The 17,021-nt window shown below is 35.7% G+C and overlaps 1 protein-coding gene across 1 annotated transcript in view; it reads right to left on the reverse strand.

The window, feature by feature from the left end:
* Positions 1–3,471: 3,471 nt before the first annotated feature.
* LOC125316723 overlaps positions 3,472–17,021 on the reverse strand; it is a 136,463-nt gene continuing 122,913 nt past the window's right edge. Inside the window, exon 2 of the mRNA XM_048285867.1 lies at positions 3,472–4,933. Within this exon, the coding sequence (XP_048141824.1) occupies positions 3,604–4,818 (1,215 nt within the window). The 5' untranslated portion in view covers positions 4,819–4,933 and the 3' untranslated portion in view covers positions 3,472–3,603. The remainder of the gene's footprint in view (positions 4,934–17,021) is intronic.

Genomic DNA, 17,021 nt, shown 5'->3' on the forward strand with positions numbered 1-17,021 from the left:
TAGTTTTTTATTTTTTTTTCTTCTTCCAGCAGGCCGCTGAGGGGCCGGTCACTGGATCTCGCTAATTTCGTGTTCTTGTTGGGTCGTTTTGTGAAGATTTATGGAAAGATTTAACTTAGTGATGATTAGATGTGGTGCAAGTTCTCTTTTCTGTTCACCTTTTTTATTTTTTTACTTTGGATGAATTTACCAGTTTTGCATTTTCGTGTTATTGCGTGAAAATAACTCGAGAAGAAATCACTTTTTTTCTTGAACATTTATAAGGACAAAAAAGAAAGAATTTCTCGTAGTTAAATCATGGGGACGCCTCTTCCTAGGTGATTTCCCACCCGGATCCCTATCCGCATTGGGCAGGCTCGCTTTGGAGCGGAACCATCAAGCCGTAGATCAAGTGGTGAGATTCTCCTCATCCTCGATAACTTCTTGCCCCGATCGTGATCCCTATCGACTTGGTCGGTTGAGACGTAACTCATGTCGACCTCTCATGATCGACAACCATGTTGCACTGGATCTATTGGGACAAATTTCTCCTTCCTCCCCTTCTCTTCTCCCCAAAATGGACCATAAGCTACAAGATTTATTGGCGAGATTTACACGCATCTAGGGCCTAAAATCCCATAAGCGGGAACATAAAAGCAGGCACACAACATTGCCACGTCGATCAATACCCCAAAAAGAAGAGAAAGAATCGTTTCCACGCGACGCACGCTTTCACCATAAATCCCACACTTCCTCTTTTCCATGGAAAACGACGCCCAAATCATGTCGTCACAGTGAATATATGTTATCAAGCTCCCCGAACCTTCCGTCTTGATAAACCTTGGATAATTACAAATCATTTCGTTGTTAATTACATAATTAACTTAACAAACAAATACGTCATCGGCGATCATAAATATTTTGCAATCAGGTAACTAAACTTTGGTTATAACCTTCATTTCTTTGTAATTGATGCACTTTAACCAGGAATTACTCAATTTTCAACAAAGTGCTAATAGGGTGAACATATAAACAATTTTGTAGCAGTCTCATTATTGTTATTGTTGCATATTCACTGTGTTACCATTCACGGGTTAGCTTACGGTAAAACAGTATTAATTACAAGGAAGTTAAAAGTTTGGTGCATTCAATGGCAATTAGAAGTAGGTGGCCTGATCGTAAAATGATCGAAAGTAGAATAACCATCGAAAATGTTCGCATCGAGGAAAACTGACATGACATTATATGGACTTGTGTTAAATATAACCGACACGGCAAACTATTCAATATCTGCAAACAATTATTATGCATAATGCGAGAGTAATCAGAGCATAAAAAATTATGAAGTGTCTACATATATTTATCAGCTAGTGCTCACTACAAAAAAAAATGAGGATTTAGCAATGAATTTTACCATGAAAAATTTGGCAAAATTCGTCGCTAATTAACTTTTGCGACAAATTTTGCCACGAAAAAAAATTCGTGACTAATCTGGCATCGTAAAATTTAGTGACGAAAATTCCATTTCATCGCTAAAATTTAGCGCGAAAAGTATCTTTAGGGACGAAAATATATTTCGTCGCTAAAGTCGTCATTAAATTTAACGATGATATTAGGGACGAAAATGAAATTTCGTCGATAAATTTTGCGACGCCAAATTAGCCACAAATATTTTTTTGTGGCAAAAGTCAATTAGCGATGAATTTTGCCAAATTTTTCGCGGCAAAATTAGCGACAAAATCAACTTTTCGTCTCTAAATTTGATTCGACGATTTTTTTTTTTTTTTTGCCACGAATATTATTCGGGGATAAATTTGGCAACGAAATTTGTTCAGCCATGAATTTTACAACGACCAGGCATGGGACGAATTTTGCAACAAACTTTTATAATTTGTGATAGTATAATAAAATAATTTCTTTTAATTTTCAATTTTAAATCTAATTAAAAATAAAATTAATTTTCTAGAATTTGCATTTAACATTGATAAAGCAAGATCTAAATATTATAATAATATGCAAACAAAATACATTCATTTACCATTCACTAGAAGAGAGTTTTTTTGAAAAAACAAAATACCATTCATCTACCATTTACTTAATATAGATTCTTAAGTACCGCAACAACGCCATCTCTAGCAGACAAGTGCAGCGAGTTGGGGTAGCCTCTTGAGGTGTGGTATTGTTACTGCAGCCCCCATTTGAAGACACTTCAATTGAGGATGCACATTTTCCAGTTGGAGAAGAAATCCCTTGTGGCAGCACTTTTGGAATCGATGATTTATTTGGAGTACACGGCAAAGGCTGATTGAACAACCTCTTAACAATACTGGACCCTTGAGCCATTGAACCACTGATCACACTTTTCTGGCTTAAGCTTTGCACTAACCCGGAAAGGTTAGCATTTCCTTGATCGATTCTACCTTCAATTGACTATCTAATTACACTTGCAGCTGCAAAATACTTGTAGTGAGAACAACATTGAGATTGATTATAAGCAACATACTTTTCTGAGAAGCACCTACATTTGTCAGGCAACTTGCTTGAGGATGAAAGAGTGCGAGTTTTCTTTGCCAATCCATGGAAGCATTTGGACCCTTCCTTTTGCATGAAGATGGTTGACCTCCCGAGTGTAGAGCGGTCTTCTCTGGATTTAAACCGACTTTGGAGGACATGGATGGTGGTACAGTGGAGGGCGCATTGTATGTAGGACAACCCGACCACAACAAAACATTAAAAGGATATTAACAGTCGTTCCCTCTCTGAACCAGTCATATCCTGATACATGAACAAAGAACTTGCCCTTATGCCTTTATCACAAATGGGTTACACTTATGTGTTACACTTACACACCCTTTATGCCTTTATTATATTGCCTATTTTTGGCCTACACTAACATGTCATCGCATTCATAATAAAACAAGATCAATCTGCCTAGCACACATAACAACCTGCAGACGTCCAGCCTTACAACAAAATCTCGACCAAATCCTTCAGAGACATACTTTGTATATCACCTCCTACTTGAAAAGCACCATTGGTATGGGTAGAAAGTGGTTTTCAAGTTTCAACAATCAAAAACCACATACAACACTGCTTTTACAGAATACCCTCATCTATGCGAATATCCTATGTACAAGACTGCTTTTACAGAATACCCTCATCTATGCAAATATAAACGCCACATACAATATTTGCTCAATTTTACCAGACACCTTCTATCAATAGCTGTAATGCTTAAACACAGCATAGAATGTCGAGTGAAATAGCTTACCATTGATAATGCATCTACAGGATGCTATATGATCACTATTTCAAAGATGCAAATAAATTTGAAAAAGCAGGTTTGCCCATAAATCAGAAAAGAGCTATATAATTAGCGATTCATCTAGAAGCTTCCCATCAAACTAGATAAAAGTATCAGCACGCTAAGACAAACAAATTGCAACGTATGGTACTTACTCCAACATGAGCTTCAAAATCATGATAGTTTTGGTTAAAATCTCAGAATGGCATATGAAAAGAGTCTCTACAAAATGCAAACTTTACATCATAACGATAAGCATAAGAAAAAATGGATATCAGGACTTCTCACTTAATCAAACAAAAAACCGTGCAAACAAGAACTTACTCAAATGGAGCTTCAACCTCAATGGCAAGTGTTAGGTGTAAGGAAAGACCAGCAGAATCTTTTTGTACATCATTAGTAGTATGAGCCTCGTGAATGTAACCTCTAGGAATGTACAATATATCTCCTTCCTTGAGCAGAATTTGTGTACATTCATTTGGTACAGTATGAACATTTGAACCTTGGGAACCATCAAGCGGCTCATATAAACGAGGTAAAAGCTTATTCCTTGGAGAGGAAATTGTCCACTGTTTCGTTCCCATAAGTTGACACACAAGCACACAATGATCATCGTAGTGCCGTGCCAACCCCTGAGAATTGCGTGGTGTCAAGTATAGATTGGCACCTACAGACGGTTGACCAAACAAAGACGCTAAGCCTTCAGTGATAGCAGCGATGGACTTAAAGCGGAACTCTATACCACGCATGGCCACTGTATAACCATCTTTGTACGCTTCTTCACATGTGAATACATCATCAAAGCTAAAAACATGATGAGACTCAGTGCAAGAACTCAAGCTCTCGAGGAAAAGATGTTTCTCAGTGTTAGAGAGTCTCTCTGCTTTTAGCACCCTTATATCCTGCTGGTAGATTATGGGCATACCCAAGCTATCTCTCTCGTTTTTTAGGAAATTGAGGATGTCCAGCTCATCAGAAGCAATAGGTGGGCAGGAGACTGCACAATGGAGGACAGAAGAGAGAAGATGGTGAACAACATCTTTAGGATTAATGGAATTCAAAAAAGAGTTAAATATATCCTCCTCATCCAAAGCCCTTGTGGTCTTGCTTATGAGAAAAGGTGAAACTTCCCAATAGCCCGCAATAAAATCCTTGAAACTAGACTGAGGTAACCCAAAAATGCTTCTTTTGATTTGATCAATTGGCAGAAAAGTGGCACATTTGACTCTGGTCGAAAGTCTGAAAATGCTCTCCGCCAGATCATTGACTGTCATATTGCTTAACAAGTCTTTTTGCTGGCTGCACACCAAAGAGTTGTACATTCTAGGATGCAGTTTAGTCCACAGCTCTTTCAAAAGGAACAAGAAACTTTCAGAGAGGTCAGATGGAACTCTTTCCGATTGCTTGACATTACATGAGTTAACAAGTACAATAACAGCGTCGAGAAGTGAAAGAGGAAGTTCATGTTCCTTTCCAGCTGTAATGTGACTCCTATTAAATCCATTGTCCACTGGGAATAATGCAACAGAATCCATGAAATATTTGGCCACCTGAAGATAGCAAACCCTAGTGGGTATAATGAGTCAAACTGATGATAGATAAGGATGTCGGCAATCAAATTTGAATTGAGCAAACCTAAGCGCACAGTAGCTATTAAATTCAAACAAGAAACTAAACCGCGGCACGAAAGAAGAACAATTCTCAGCCATATTCGACAAAACAGCTAAAGTAATAACAACAACATCGAAATTTCTCCCCAGCTTTGCTCATGTTATATCTACCAGTACTTGAGTGAACCATGAAAGTCCCTTCATATATTCAAGTGATAGGTTGTAAGAACAATAAACAAGATGCGAGATTGTAATTTGAGGAATGAATATATAAGTGTGTCCCCCAATAAGCCCACTCACGGATCACTTAAAACAGTTCATAACCAATTGATTCATTATAAAACGAGGAGCTTAGCAACCCATATAGGACATACATTATCATTAGATAACTGCACATAACATGCTCACATATGCAAAGAATAAGCCACTGGCAGGCATATGTACATAAATAGCTACAGCTTGAAGAAAGAGCATCGTAAGTCTGAAACCACAACCACCAGGGCAAGGAAGAAAACATGTACATTGAGAAGCAAATGTAAGTATAAATCCGAGAACTTATCAACAATAGACTATATCTAAAAAAATGGCATGATTTTCTCATCCTACATCCCCTCTCAATCAACGGAAAGAGACCAATATACCTACATACATATAAACCATCAATAGACTCCACGCATAATGTAATTATTCATACATCATAACTTCCCATGAAATTTACTTAAAAAGCCATTGCAAAGAAGCATCCAAGGAGTCTGACAAAAAGGGCCGGGTCATAATAGTATTGTCAAATGTTTTATTTGCTCACTACCATAAAGAAGAGAAAGTTAGCAGTAGTCGACATCTGAAGCTTGATGAGAGGATAGATATTAGCGTACTTATGCAGCTCATCCAGTGAAACCTTGCCCCAATGAACCATTTTAAAGAAGGATAAGAGATCTTACTCATTTATCTCATGCATAAGCAGACTACCTTATATGTAGAATAAAGCAACAAGGAAATTGTCCTGCTCTATCAATTCTATCACATCAGTTATTACAACCATATTCAGTCAATGCGTCTTAGAATACACAGAGATGTAGCATAGTAGCGATTGTTGAGTTAGTACATCGTCCTAAATTTGTTGATTACATTTTTGTTGTTTTTCAGCTGTCAAGTCATGAATGAACAACTACCATAACAAAGACATGCAAATGATAGACAAAAACAATGAGATTATGCTGTATAACCTAGCCTCATTAATCACCATACTAAAGTTTATATAATGTCTGGTCGAAAAAATTCCGAAAGCCCTAAATCAATAGAAGCGTCTTGTGAGACATTCAGGTTTTAAATGAAGCAAAAACAAAAAATCATTCTTGAATGGAAAAACCATAAAAAGCACTCAAAATCCACATTTCCTCCACACACAAATGATGGGGGCAAAGCCTAATAGAACAATCATGCTCCCTAACAAACATACAAATAAAGGGGTAGAACAAAGGAGAGAAGTAAAAGAGGTACACTCACATGAGAGTCTCCAAAGCAGAATGCTCAAGAAGCCTCTGCCGCCCAACCAAACTAGTCGACAAATCCGAAACGGCACAGCACGCACTCAATTTGACTCTCCTACTTGAACTCCTCAAACCCGATACTAGGCTTTCCAAAATTTCCGCATCCGAAGCGATTTGTTGGTTCATTTCGAACACGCAGAGCGAGGCCATTCCCACAACCTTAGCACAAAGACAGGCAATATCCGGATTGCTGTCAAGCATAATCAATCAAATATTAACCGGAGCAAACGTTAAGCCATTCCACTCCGCAGAGGGATATTGCCTGTTTGAGAGAGAGAGAGAGAGAGAGAGCGCTCACTTGGATTTGAGCAGAACAGGAAGCACAGAGAAAAGGGCAGTGAGGGGTATCTTCCGAAAGCTCGAACCTGGGTCATCCAATTTCGAGAGAAAGGAGAGAACTTTTCGCAAGCATTTCCTGACTAACGCCAAGGAAAAAAGAGGGTCGGAGTGGTCTCCAGTGTTGATCTTGGAGACTGAAGCTAGAAGCAGACACAGAGCAGCGTCTTCATCGGCCGATTGGAGAGGAGTGGAGCGACATAATTCAGAGCCCCTTCTCGTTTTCTTTCTCTTTCGTTGCTGGATCTCCTCCATACTTTCCTCTGCACTAATGGGCAGCTCCTTCAATCTCAGGGACTTCCGTTCGCCTGCACAATCTCGTCCAGTCTTTACCCCGAAAGGGCTAAAAAAGGAACAAACTTCGTCCTCCGATAGGCTTTCAAGTGATGCCATTTTCTAAGAGGGAAAATAGTACGGATGATATCGGAACTATGATTAAATTGAAATGTGTATTTGAATTTCTAATTTGCGCAATGCGACCCTTAAATTTTAGCTCGATAATGTAATTTTTAAAATTTTAATTGTTTTTGAACAATTAAAATTTTAAAATCCATGTTACATGTTGGACCAAACTTCGCGAATCATATTGAATAAACTAAAATTTCATGATAGACGTTGCACGTTGGACAAAGTTCAAGGCAGTTTCTATTATTAATCGTTTATATCACTTACAAAAACAAATTAATGAATAATATTTTCATGATTCGTGAAAATATTTAGATATAAATAATTGCCGATGATATCAATATTTATTATTGATTAATTATTTTAAGCAACACAAGTGAAATTTTTAAGTAAATATAATACTCATTTTTTGGCAAAATAAAAAGAATTTTGACAAGGGTATGTAGTATCCACTTAGGGCCTGTTTGGCAACGATTCTGATATAAAAAAAAAGTAATTCTGATTACAATCATATTTTTCGATTCTATTTCTTAGATAATTTTTAGATAATCATAACGCATTTGGTAATTACACAAAATTTCTATCCTTGAAACGATTAGGTGGCAATGATTATTTTTGAAAATTTTCTTCTTTTTCTAAATTTTTAATTTTTTTAAATTTTTTAAATTTCACCCCATTTTTTATTTTTTTAATTTTTTTTTGCATTTTTGCATTTTTTAATTTTTAATTTTCCCCTCCTTTTTTAAAAATTTAAATTTTTTTGTTAAATTTTAATTGATTAAAAAAAACGCATTTTAAAAGATTAGTTGTTAATAAATTTTCAAATCTAATTTTAATTTTTTTTTTAAAGTTCATAAGTCCACAGGAAGCTCACGGACTTAATATTTTTAAAAGAAATGAGACTTTGTTCTTTTTTGTGATTCTCAAAATGATTCTTTTTTCCACAATCAGTTTTTTTATTCTTATTTTTACTCCAAAAATTGCTCCATAACATAATCATAATCAAAACCATTTACGTTACTAAACATGTTTCTTATCGTTTTTGTTCCAAGGAATAGAATTAGAAAATCAGGACCATTGCAAACAGCCATTAATCTCAAATAATAGCCTCCGATGGCATGATGAGGAACATTTTTGTCCAAAAACATTCGTTGATCTCCTTGTCTTCATTTTGGGTCAATTTAGGAAGCGCATTGCAACAATTCTGTTCTAGAAATCATCTTTTGGTAGTTAATTTTTCTACTTTTGTTTTTGAGCAGAAGTTGAAAATAATTTTTTTTACTTTTTTTAGTGGCTCCAAAACTACTTCTAAAGCAAAAGAAATGCTCTAAAATTGAAAAAATAAAGTTGAAGCCACGTTACTAAACGAATTTCTTATGCTCCATAAGTGTTGTCATGCACGTCCTTAATCTCCATTTTTAACTCTCAAGCTCTCCATCATCTTCTTTTTCCCCTCTCTACCTCCAATATCAATAGCTTAATTCCATATAAAAAAAAAACTCAACTTTAAATCTAATCCCAACTATATGCCCAACTTTTTCTTGCCTAAAAAAATCCTTAACTTTTAATTTAGTCCCAAATCTATCCTGGGTTAACTCTCCATCCAAACTCATCGTTAGTCGTCTAATGTGGCATTTTCACATAAAAAATAAATCCACACCCTCTGCTGACTTGGATTTGAAACACCGTTCATCTTCCCTATCCTCCCAACCCTCATCCGATCTTTTCCTCTCTCTTTTCCTCTCTTTCCTTTTTATTTTCCTTTTTTCTCCTTCTTCTCCTTCTGACCCTACAAATCAGGCCATTGTATACATATAAGGTCAACCTCCAAATCTGGGTTTCGTAGCTTCAAGAGAGGGCTTGCGCTTGTTCTAGAAGAAGGCTATGATCACGAGCTTGGCGGATCTCGTCTATGCTAAATTGAAAGTTGAGAATTTTTTTTTAGACAAGAAAAAGTTGGGGATATAATTGGAACGAAACTTAAAATTAAGGATTTTTTCTTTGTTTATGAAACTAGGCCATCGAGAAAGTGACATTCTTTTGGCAACTCATCTTATGTCTTGTTTAAGTTTACTTCAACCTCCGCCAACTACAAAGTGACATTCTTTTGGTAACAACAAATGACATTTAATAGACATTGCTAAACGAAAAGGCTAGTAATCTGATTTTGGCATAATTTATAGAAATCTATGTGTACTTTTGTATGAAAGGAGAGTTCTTAGGAGGGACGGTGTCATTCTTCGAAGAACTCCTCCACTCGATTCTCTTTTTCACTGAACAACTTTTTTTTTGTGGGGGTAGAACTCTGAACAACTCTGTCTTCCCTCTTTTTCTTTTTCATTCTTTCTTAATTTTCTTTTGTCCATTTTTTTGGCTTTAGTCTATTCTTTCTATTTGAAAATATTGGTATTAATTCAACTTACAGGTACTTCCCTAATCATAACTAATAAGCTAACATATTCTATAATATGAGTGAAAAGTCTGGCACATCTAATTTCAACGAGAAAGATGTTAATCTGTAAGTTTAGCCTAGTCGATTCAACAAACTGACATATGATTATGCATCTCACTCTCACACTATTAGCAGTTATAATTGATTGGTAATGCTCCTCAAATTCAGTTTGTAAAGAAATAAACGAGGTGGTAATGAGAATTAAAGAAAAAGGATACTCGAGTAATGAGAATTTGAAGTTATTTATCCATATAGCGTCAAAATTGATGGAAAAATTGAATTATCGATGTCATCAAAAAAATTTTAAACAATCATTAAAAATGCCTTCATCATTGACGGATAAATTTTTACAAGCGATCTTATCCATTCCGGGGATAAATGGGATTTTAACCGGGCTTTAATTACATACCAAAAATTTCCAACTGAAAAGCTAGGAGCAGTGGCGGTGATTTTATTTTATTTTCTACTCTTTCCAGTTTCATTTGTTTGCAATAGTTGAAAATTTCTTGGTGAAGTACTATCAAAGATCGATTTTTATACTACATAGAACACTTGAAACCTTCAAACCTTCGCAACACTTGAAAGTTATTCTGAAATTTTGTTTACATCTTTAAAAAATCTTCTAGAATGATCCTTTCTCATTTCTAGAATTTGGGAGGGTAGTTAGAAAAAAAAAAAGTACTTGATTTTTTTCGTATAACCATGAACAAACCAACTATATGGTGGTGAAACTATGCATATAACAAGATCAATTTCACTCATGTCTGAGTCAAGAAGGAAGGTGAGTGAAATTGAATGCAAGCGTCTCCGTAGAAATTCTTTTCCATTGTCGACCTTCAATTATGACTGGCTTTCAAGTGAATTATTGTATTTCTGTTGACATTCCTCGTTTTTGTGTTTCGCCGCGGAAGCTTCCATTGACACCAAATCTAGCTTGTTCAGTCACACTCAAGGATAAGAGAGTGAGGACAACCGAGCGTGTTAGCCTAATAATAATGAGGCCAGACAATTTTTTATGAGGTCGTAAGTTCGAGTTATATCGTGAGTAACTCTCTAGCATATGCTTTGTGCATTTACTACATTATGTGGAGAGAAGTCCAGCTTCGAGCAAGCCGGTGGGGTAGCGATGACAGGCTGATACGTCTATAAGGGGACTAGGTGGTATGGCTCGTGTCGAACATTTCGCGGTGGTGTGAGGCCCCTTATCATAACACCTAGAGCCCTCTCAGTTCTTACATTTGTAAAGAAATTGTAGTAGGGACAATAGAAGTACCGCTATTAGTATTAGCATCCTTTGACTGGGTACTCAAATCCACGGATAGCATTTCTCTTTCCAGAAGATAAAGTAATTAACTCGAGGCTGGAAAACCGGATAAAAACTCAAAAGAAGAAAATCCAACAGCCTTAAACCGGCGATGGTTTGGTAGGTTGCCACAATTTGGGAAGTAAATGTGGACATCCTAAGTCCTCAAACCATTAAAAGAAGATACTCCGACCGCCTTGATCTTGTCCAATTAACCAAAACGTTGGCTTAAATCCGATTGCTCGCAATGAGATGAAAGCTTTAGATTTTCTCTTTAAACATTTCCGTGTGCACTGGAAGAGGATATATATATGTCTGTATAATTTAGTTATCATACATTAAGTATTATCAATTTTCTTAGTTTCTTCCTAGAATAATACTCCTTAAAGTTAATACCATTAACAATCTCAAAGTGGTTCTCTCGTTACAGATTTACCTCAACTAGTTTTCATCTCATGAAAAATCCTAAACTGATGTCCCATGACTAGGGATGATCGATTCCACGATGGGTGGTTCCCACCATAAAACTGAGAACCACCTGCTATGGTACGGTTTCGTAAAATGAAAACCATGAACCACTAACTCGTTTCAAGGATCCACACGAGAACCGAACCATTAGTCCGGTCTAGTTCTCGAGTAGTTCAATGGAACCGGTCCTACCGAGCATCAACATCAATTAAAAAAGATTGTATGCGAATAAACCAATGAAGTCATTCCTAATTTCCCATGGAATAAAGAGACAAACATGAGCTTTTTCTGGTGCACTTGATGATTTCTTTGACAAATTCCTAGAAAAAAATCAGCAAGTGCACCATCAACGAAGATCACAGAACGTCCTTGAATGAGTAATGAGTTTGCCATAAAGTTCCGAAGCTTCATCCACATAGTCTTATTGTTCGCACTATATCCTTTTACAAGCATTGTGAAGGAAAATTCCTTGTTTTCTCATGGTGATGCTTATGTTTATGTTTCTGTACAGGAGCCAGCTGAGAGGGAGGCTAGGGTTTTTTGCTTTTGGGGCGTGCTGCGTGCGTGCGTGCGTGAGGTGAGTTGGGCTGGAGCGTGATTGAGAATTTGAGGGAGATAGCTTGAATTAAAAAATATATCTATGTTATATAAATATGTTTAGTCCGGTTAGTCCAGGTGGGTGGTTCCCACTTGAAATCGGTAGCCCGGTTTCAAGTGGGAACCACCCAAAACTAGCTGGTTGGGTACAGTCCAGTCCGGTCTGGTTTGGGTGGATTCCATTTTTTTTTTTTTTCATCACCCCAACCCATGAAGTATTTATTCAAATTAGTTTGTTGCTTACAAAAATCCAAAATACGGTAGGCCTAGCCCAAATCTAACCTCCGTTAAAGTGCATACTTATCAACACGTGGATTTTCCACATTGAATGTGTCATCCTCCGAGTTAGGTCAGTCTTGGAGTTGTTTGCCGCCCATCGACACGTATGCATTTTAGCAGAAATTTGACGAAATGTCAACGGAGGAGGGTAGATTTGGGTCAAAGTACCATTGGGGTACTGGTTTGAAATTTTTTTTTGGCCCTACTTCTTATATAGCCATTGGGCAGTGAATATTTGAACAAACCCTAATGATTTGTCTTTGGGCCTGTATCTACATTGCAACATATTTCAATTAATTGTCGGTTTGGACGTTCAAATTCCACCGATTATATCTTTCATTAATCTGTGATCTTTGTGATAGGTATTTAGTTAGAATTTGCCTCGACCGTGAAATAGCTTTCACCAATAATTGTTCTTTAGTCTTTACAAAAGGAAACATGTTCTGTGGCAATTTCGGATATTAAATATCACATGTACACCAGGAAACAAATAGATATACTTCAACGAAATTTAATTGACTTTAAAGTGAACAAGATAATGAGACAACGTTGGACTTAATCATCGACTAAGCACTCAGAAACTACAGCAAAAATACACGTTGGAAGTTAACTGATAATGAGATATTTAGAACTACAACTATGGCTACGATACATGAATTGAAAGATACCAAGATTTGTTTGTTTAAGGGAGGTCTCCGAAGAGCATAATGTGACTATTTAAAACCTACAATTGATAGTTACCAATGGAGGTTACCGACGATTACCAAACAATTACACCGATGGTTACATTGACTTCACTATATTAATGGTTACAACGACTCCACTATTTTGACAGTTTCTTTGACTCCGCTACCATTATGGTTGCTTTTATTCCACTATGTTGACGATTACTTCTTTGACGATTGTATCCGAGATTGTTGATTCCACTTTTTGTTGATTCCTTTAAGTGGTCAATTGATCAAGTTGTCGATTCTTCAAGATGTCGATAATTCTGTTTATTTATGACCTAACTCTGTTCTCGTCGATTAAGACTATCACATATTGATGAGAACTAAAAATTGGTCATTTTTTGTATAAACAAATGCCCCCTTTTAAAAGAATTAAATGATTTATCTATCATTTAATTCCTTTAAATTAAATAATCATGTGTTGCGATCGACTCATAATTTTCCACCAAAAATACGTTAGGTGTAAAGTCTTCATGGCCCTCTGTCTTTGTCCTTAAGTAGTTACTCATACTACACTCATGTTGCCAATCGGAATAAATAAGCAAAATTCTGGTCTTTGAATTTTTCTCTACGATTGAATCTCAATCCATTGAAAGCTAAATTTGTGAATTCTTTCTTTGAGAGTGAAGTAATACATCTGTTTCTATCCCTCTTGAATTGAACAACAAACCTATCGATCGAATCATTATTGTATTGATAGATTCTGGCCAAATTAGCAATTGATACCTTAAGTATCGTTCTATAAAATTGAGAACGGTATTGTCTTTGCATCTCAACCCAAGTGTGGATTGTAGTAGGAGATAAATTCGTATACTAAGTATAGATAATTTTTTATAAAGACAAATGGATAACCTAAGTCTCACGCATTCATTTGGTCAATAAATATACCAATGTGTTTAACGGTCATTGGTCATCTATGCCAACGAAAACAACGAAGTCGGGAGTTTTGAATTCTCTTGAGTAAAGTATAGTGTCAACCCAATTAGGACGTGACTTCCTATATATTAGCTTGATCATTCCTATATTGGTACCTAATCATTGTAATACGGGTCCAGCCACTTGATCGGGATTCGCAAGTTGATGAACTTGTTCTTCCTATCCTATAGATTGAGGGTAGATAGGTTGACAGACTTGACGTTCCTACTCTCTAGGTTCATGGTGGATAGGATTTTCAGATCTTTATAAAATCCTCACTGGTGGTGGAATCACTTAGTCTATATTATTTCCTCCATTAAAGTACACAAAACAAAGATATAATGTCGAAATTTAATGAAGGACGAAGCACCTAGAAACTACAGCAAAGATATACACTAGAATTTAATCAATGATAAGGTATCTGAAAATTATAGCTAAGATACACATCAAAACTTAATTGAATTTGAAAACTACAACTATGACTACGATACTTGAATTGAAAGCTTGAAAGAATTTTTTTTTTTGTGTGTGTGTGGAGGGTCTCCGAAGAGTATAATGTAACTATTTAAAACCTACAATCGACGATTATCAACGGATATTAACTAGAGGTTACAAAGGGTTACATCGCCGATTATATCAACTCCACTACCTTGACGGTTTCATAGGCTCCACTATCTTGACTGTTTCTTTGATTCCACTATCTTGAAGGTTGCTTTCAATCCACTATGTTGATGGTTACTTCTCTCATGGTTGCATCCAATATTGTCGGCTCTACTTTTTGTTAATCATTTAAGCTATTGATTCTTTAAGATGTCCATAATTCTATTTGTAAATGACCAAACTCTGCTATTATCGACTATGTCTACCACATAATAACTAAATGTTGGTCATTTTTTTAATATAAATTAAATTATTAAAGAAAAGAAAAGGATTTCATTAAATAAGGCCCTAGGGGTACTCGTTGATAAACAAATGAAAAAAAAAATTCATAATTTTTAATGCTATTATTACTTCCGCGTTCTGTATAATCACAATTTTCTGAGATTGATCGATTTGCCGTATCCATTATACTTTAACTCCAGAGATTGAATTATTGGTCGTATCAATTATATTTAACACAAATGTGCCAGGGGCACTCACTTTAAAATGACCCCCAAAAATATATATTATACATTTGGCTAGAGTTACTCTTGTTATCATAGAAAGGAGTCCATTTAATAGGGAAAATAACAAAAAAAGTCATAAACCTATTACAATTATGTTAATTTACTCATAAAATTCTTTTTTTTATAGTCCAAAATCTTTTGTATTTATGCCAATTCAGTCCATTTAGTAGGTCATTGCTAGCATAGCATTGCTTGAGCCGACGTAGATAATTATTGATAACCATTTAATGTTTTTTAAATTTTTATAAATTTTTTTCTTTTTCTTTTTTGTCTTTTTTTTTCTTCCATTGGCCGGCAAGGGTCACCTAGCTTGTTGATCACTAGACGAGGGCCGCATCACCATGGCCTCATTGGTCACGGTCAACCAAGGCGAGGCTACCCTCGTCGGATAGCTCACTGGCCAGTGGAAGAAAAAACAAAAATAAACAAAAGATAAAAAATTATAAATTGTTGAAAAATGTTAAAATATTATTAGAAAATTTTCACGTCAGCGTTGTATGACTAAATGGACTAAATTGGCACAAATGAAAAATGTTTAGGATTCAATTCAAAAAAGAAAAAGTTTATGACTCAATTGGTATCATTGCAATAATTTTATGACTTTTTTTTTATAATTTTCCCCATTAATGTCACGTCAATTTTCCTAGATGTAAACATCATCGATGGTTATCCTACTTTTGATCATTTTACGATCAGGTCACCTATATCTAATTGTAGTCATTGAACGTACCAAACTGCTTTGTAATTAAAACAGTTTTACTGGAATCTAACCCGTGAATGGTAACACAGTGAATGCACCAACAATAACAATAATGTGACTGCCAGAAAAAGTTTTCATAGGTTCACCATATTAGCGCTTTTGTTGAAAATCGAGTGAATCCTGGTTAAAGCGCATCAATTACAAAGAAATGAAGGTTAGTGTATTGGGTGATAGAATTCAAAATTCAATTACCTGATTGCAAAATATTTATGATCGCCGACGAAGTATTTGCTTATGAAATTAATTCTAAAATTGACAGCGAATGCTTTGTAAAACATATTCCCATTAGCTTAGTTTCGGATACTTGTAAAAGTGAAAATGTTTAATTTGGATAATTATAGGGGAAAACCACTATATGAAAGACAGTGATTACAAATTTACAAACAGGCAGAATAAGGTCAAGATAAAAGAAAGAAAACAAATATGGAAAGGAGCAAAATAAAGAAAAATGAGTAAAGGACGGAGAGAGATTGTTGACTCCATAAAAAAGGTAATTAGGGGGCCATAACATTCATTTCACGAGCATAATAGCCCATCTTAAATTTTTTCAGGTATAAAAACATAAATGGTTTAATGGTAGAGTACGAGCTAGATAATGGGCGAATAAGCATCTTCCTTCTGAAACTTTATAGTATAATTAGAACTCGATATACGAATTTTATAGGTACGAAATAGAATGGATTAAGATGGGGACTTGAACTTTACAAGATAGGTATACGAACTGTAAAAAAAACCGTTTCAATTAGTAGAATCACTATTTTCAATACCGACAGTAGCAAGATCCGTGATGTAATAGGCCGGAGCGAATGCGGAGGAGAAAAGACATTGGGTTCTACCACTTAGTAAGTAATAAGTCCAGAGCAGCGATCCATAGAGACGATACGGTGTAGGTGAGTTCCTCAAATTGAATTTCATAATCTTTGAACTTTGATTAATTGTGTAATGTCATTTATGAACTTTGACCAGGGTCCACATTATACATATCAAAAGTTCAGAAACAATATTGCACATAAAACTAAAGTTCAATGACCATTTATATTATTTTTCTATGTATTTATTGAGCTCTCTAATGTCATGATAATTTTTTCTTAATTAGTTAGATGGTTGTGACTATACGATACACGCATACCAATTAAACTCACTTCGTTTGAAATTCGAAAAGAAAATAT

This window comes from Rhodamnia argentea, chromosome 9 (assembly GCF_020921035.1).
Source record: "Rhodamnia argentea isolate NSW1041297 chromosome 9, ASM2092103v1, whole genome shotgun sequence".
Lineage (NCBI taxonomy): Eukaryota > Viridiplantae > Streptophyta > Magnoliopsida > Myrtales > Myrtaceae > Rhodamnia > Rhodamnia argentea.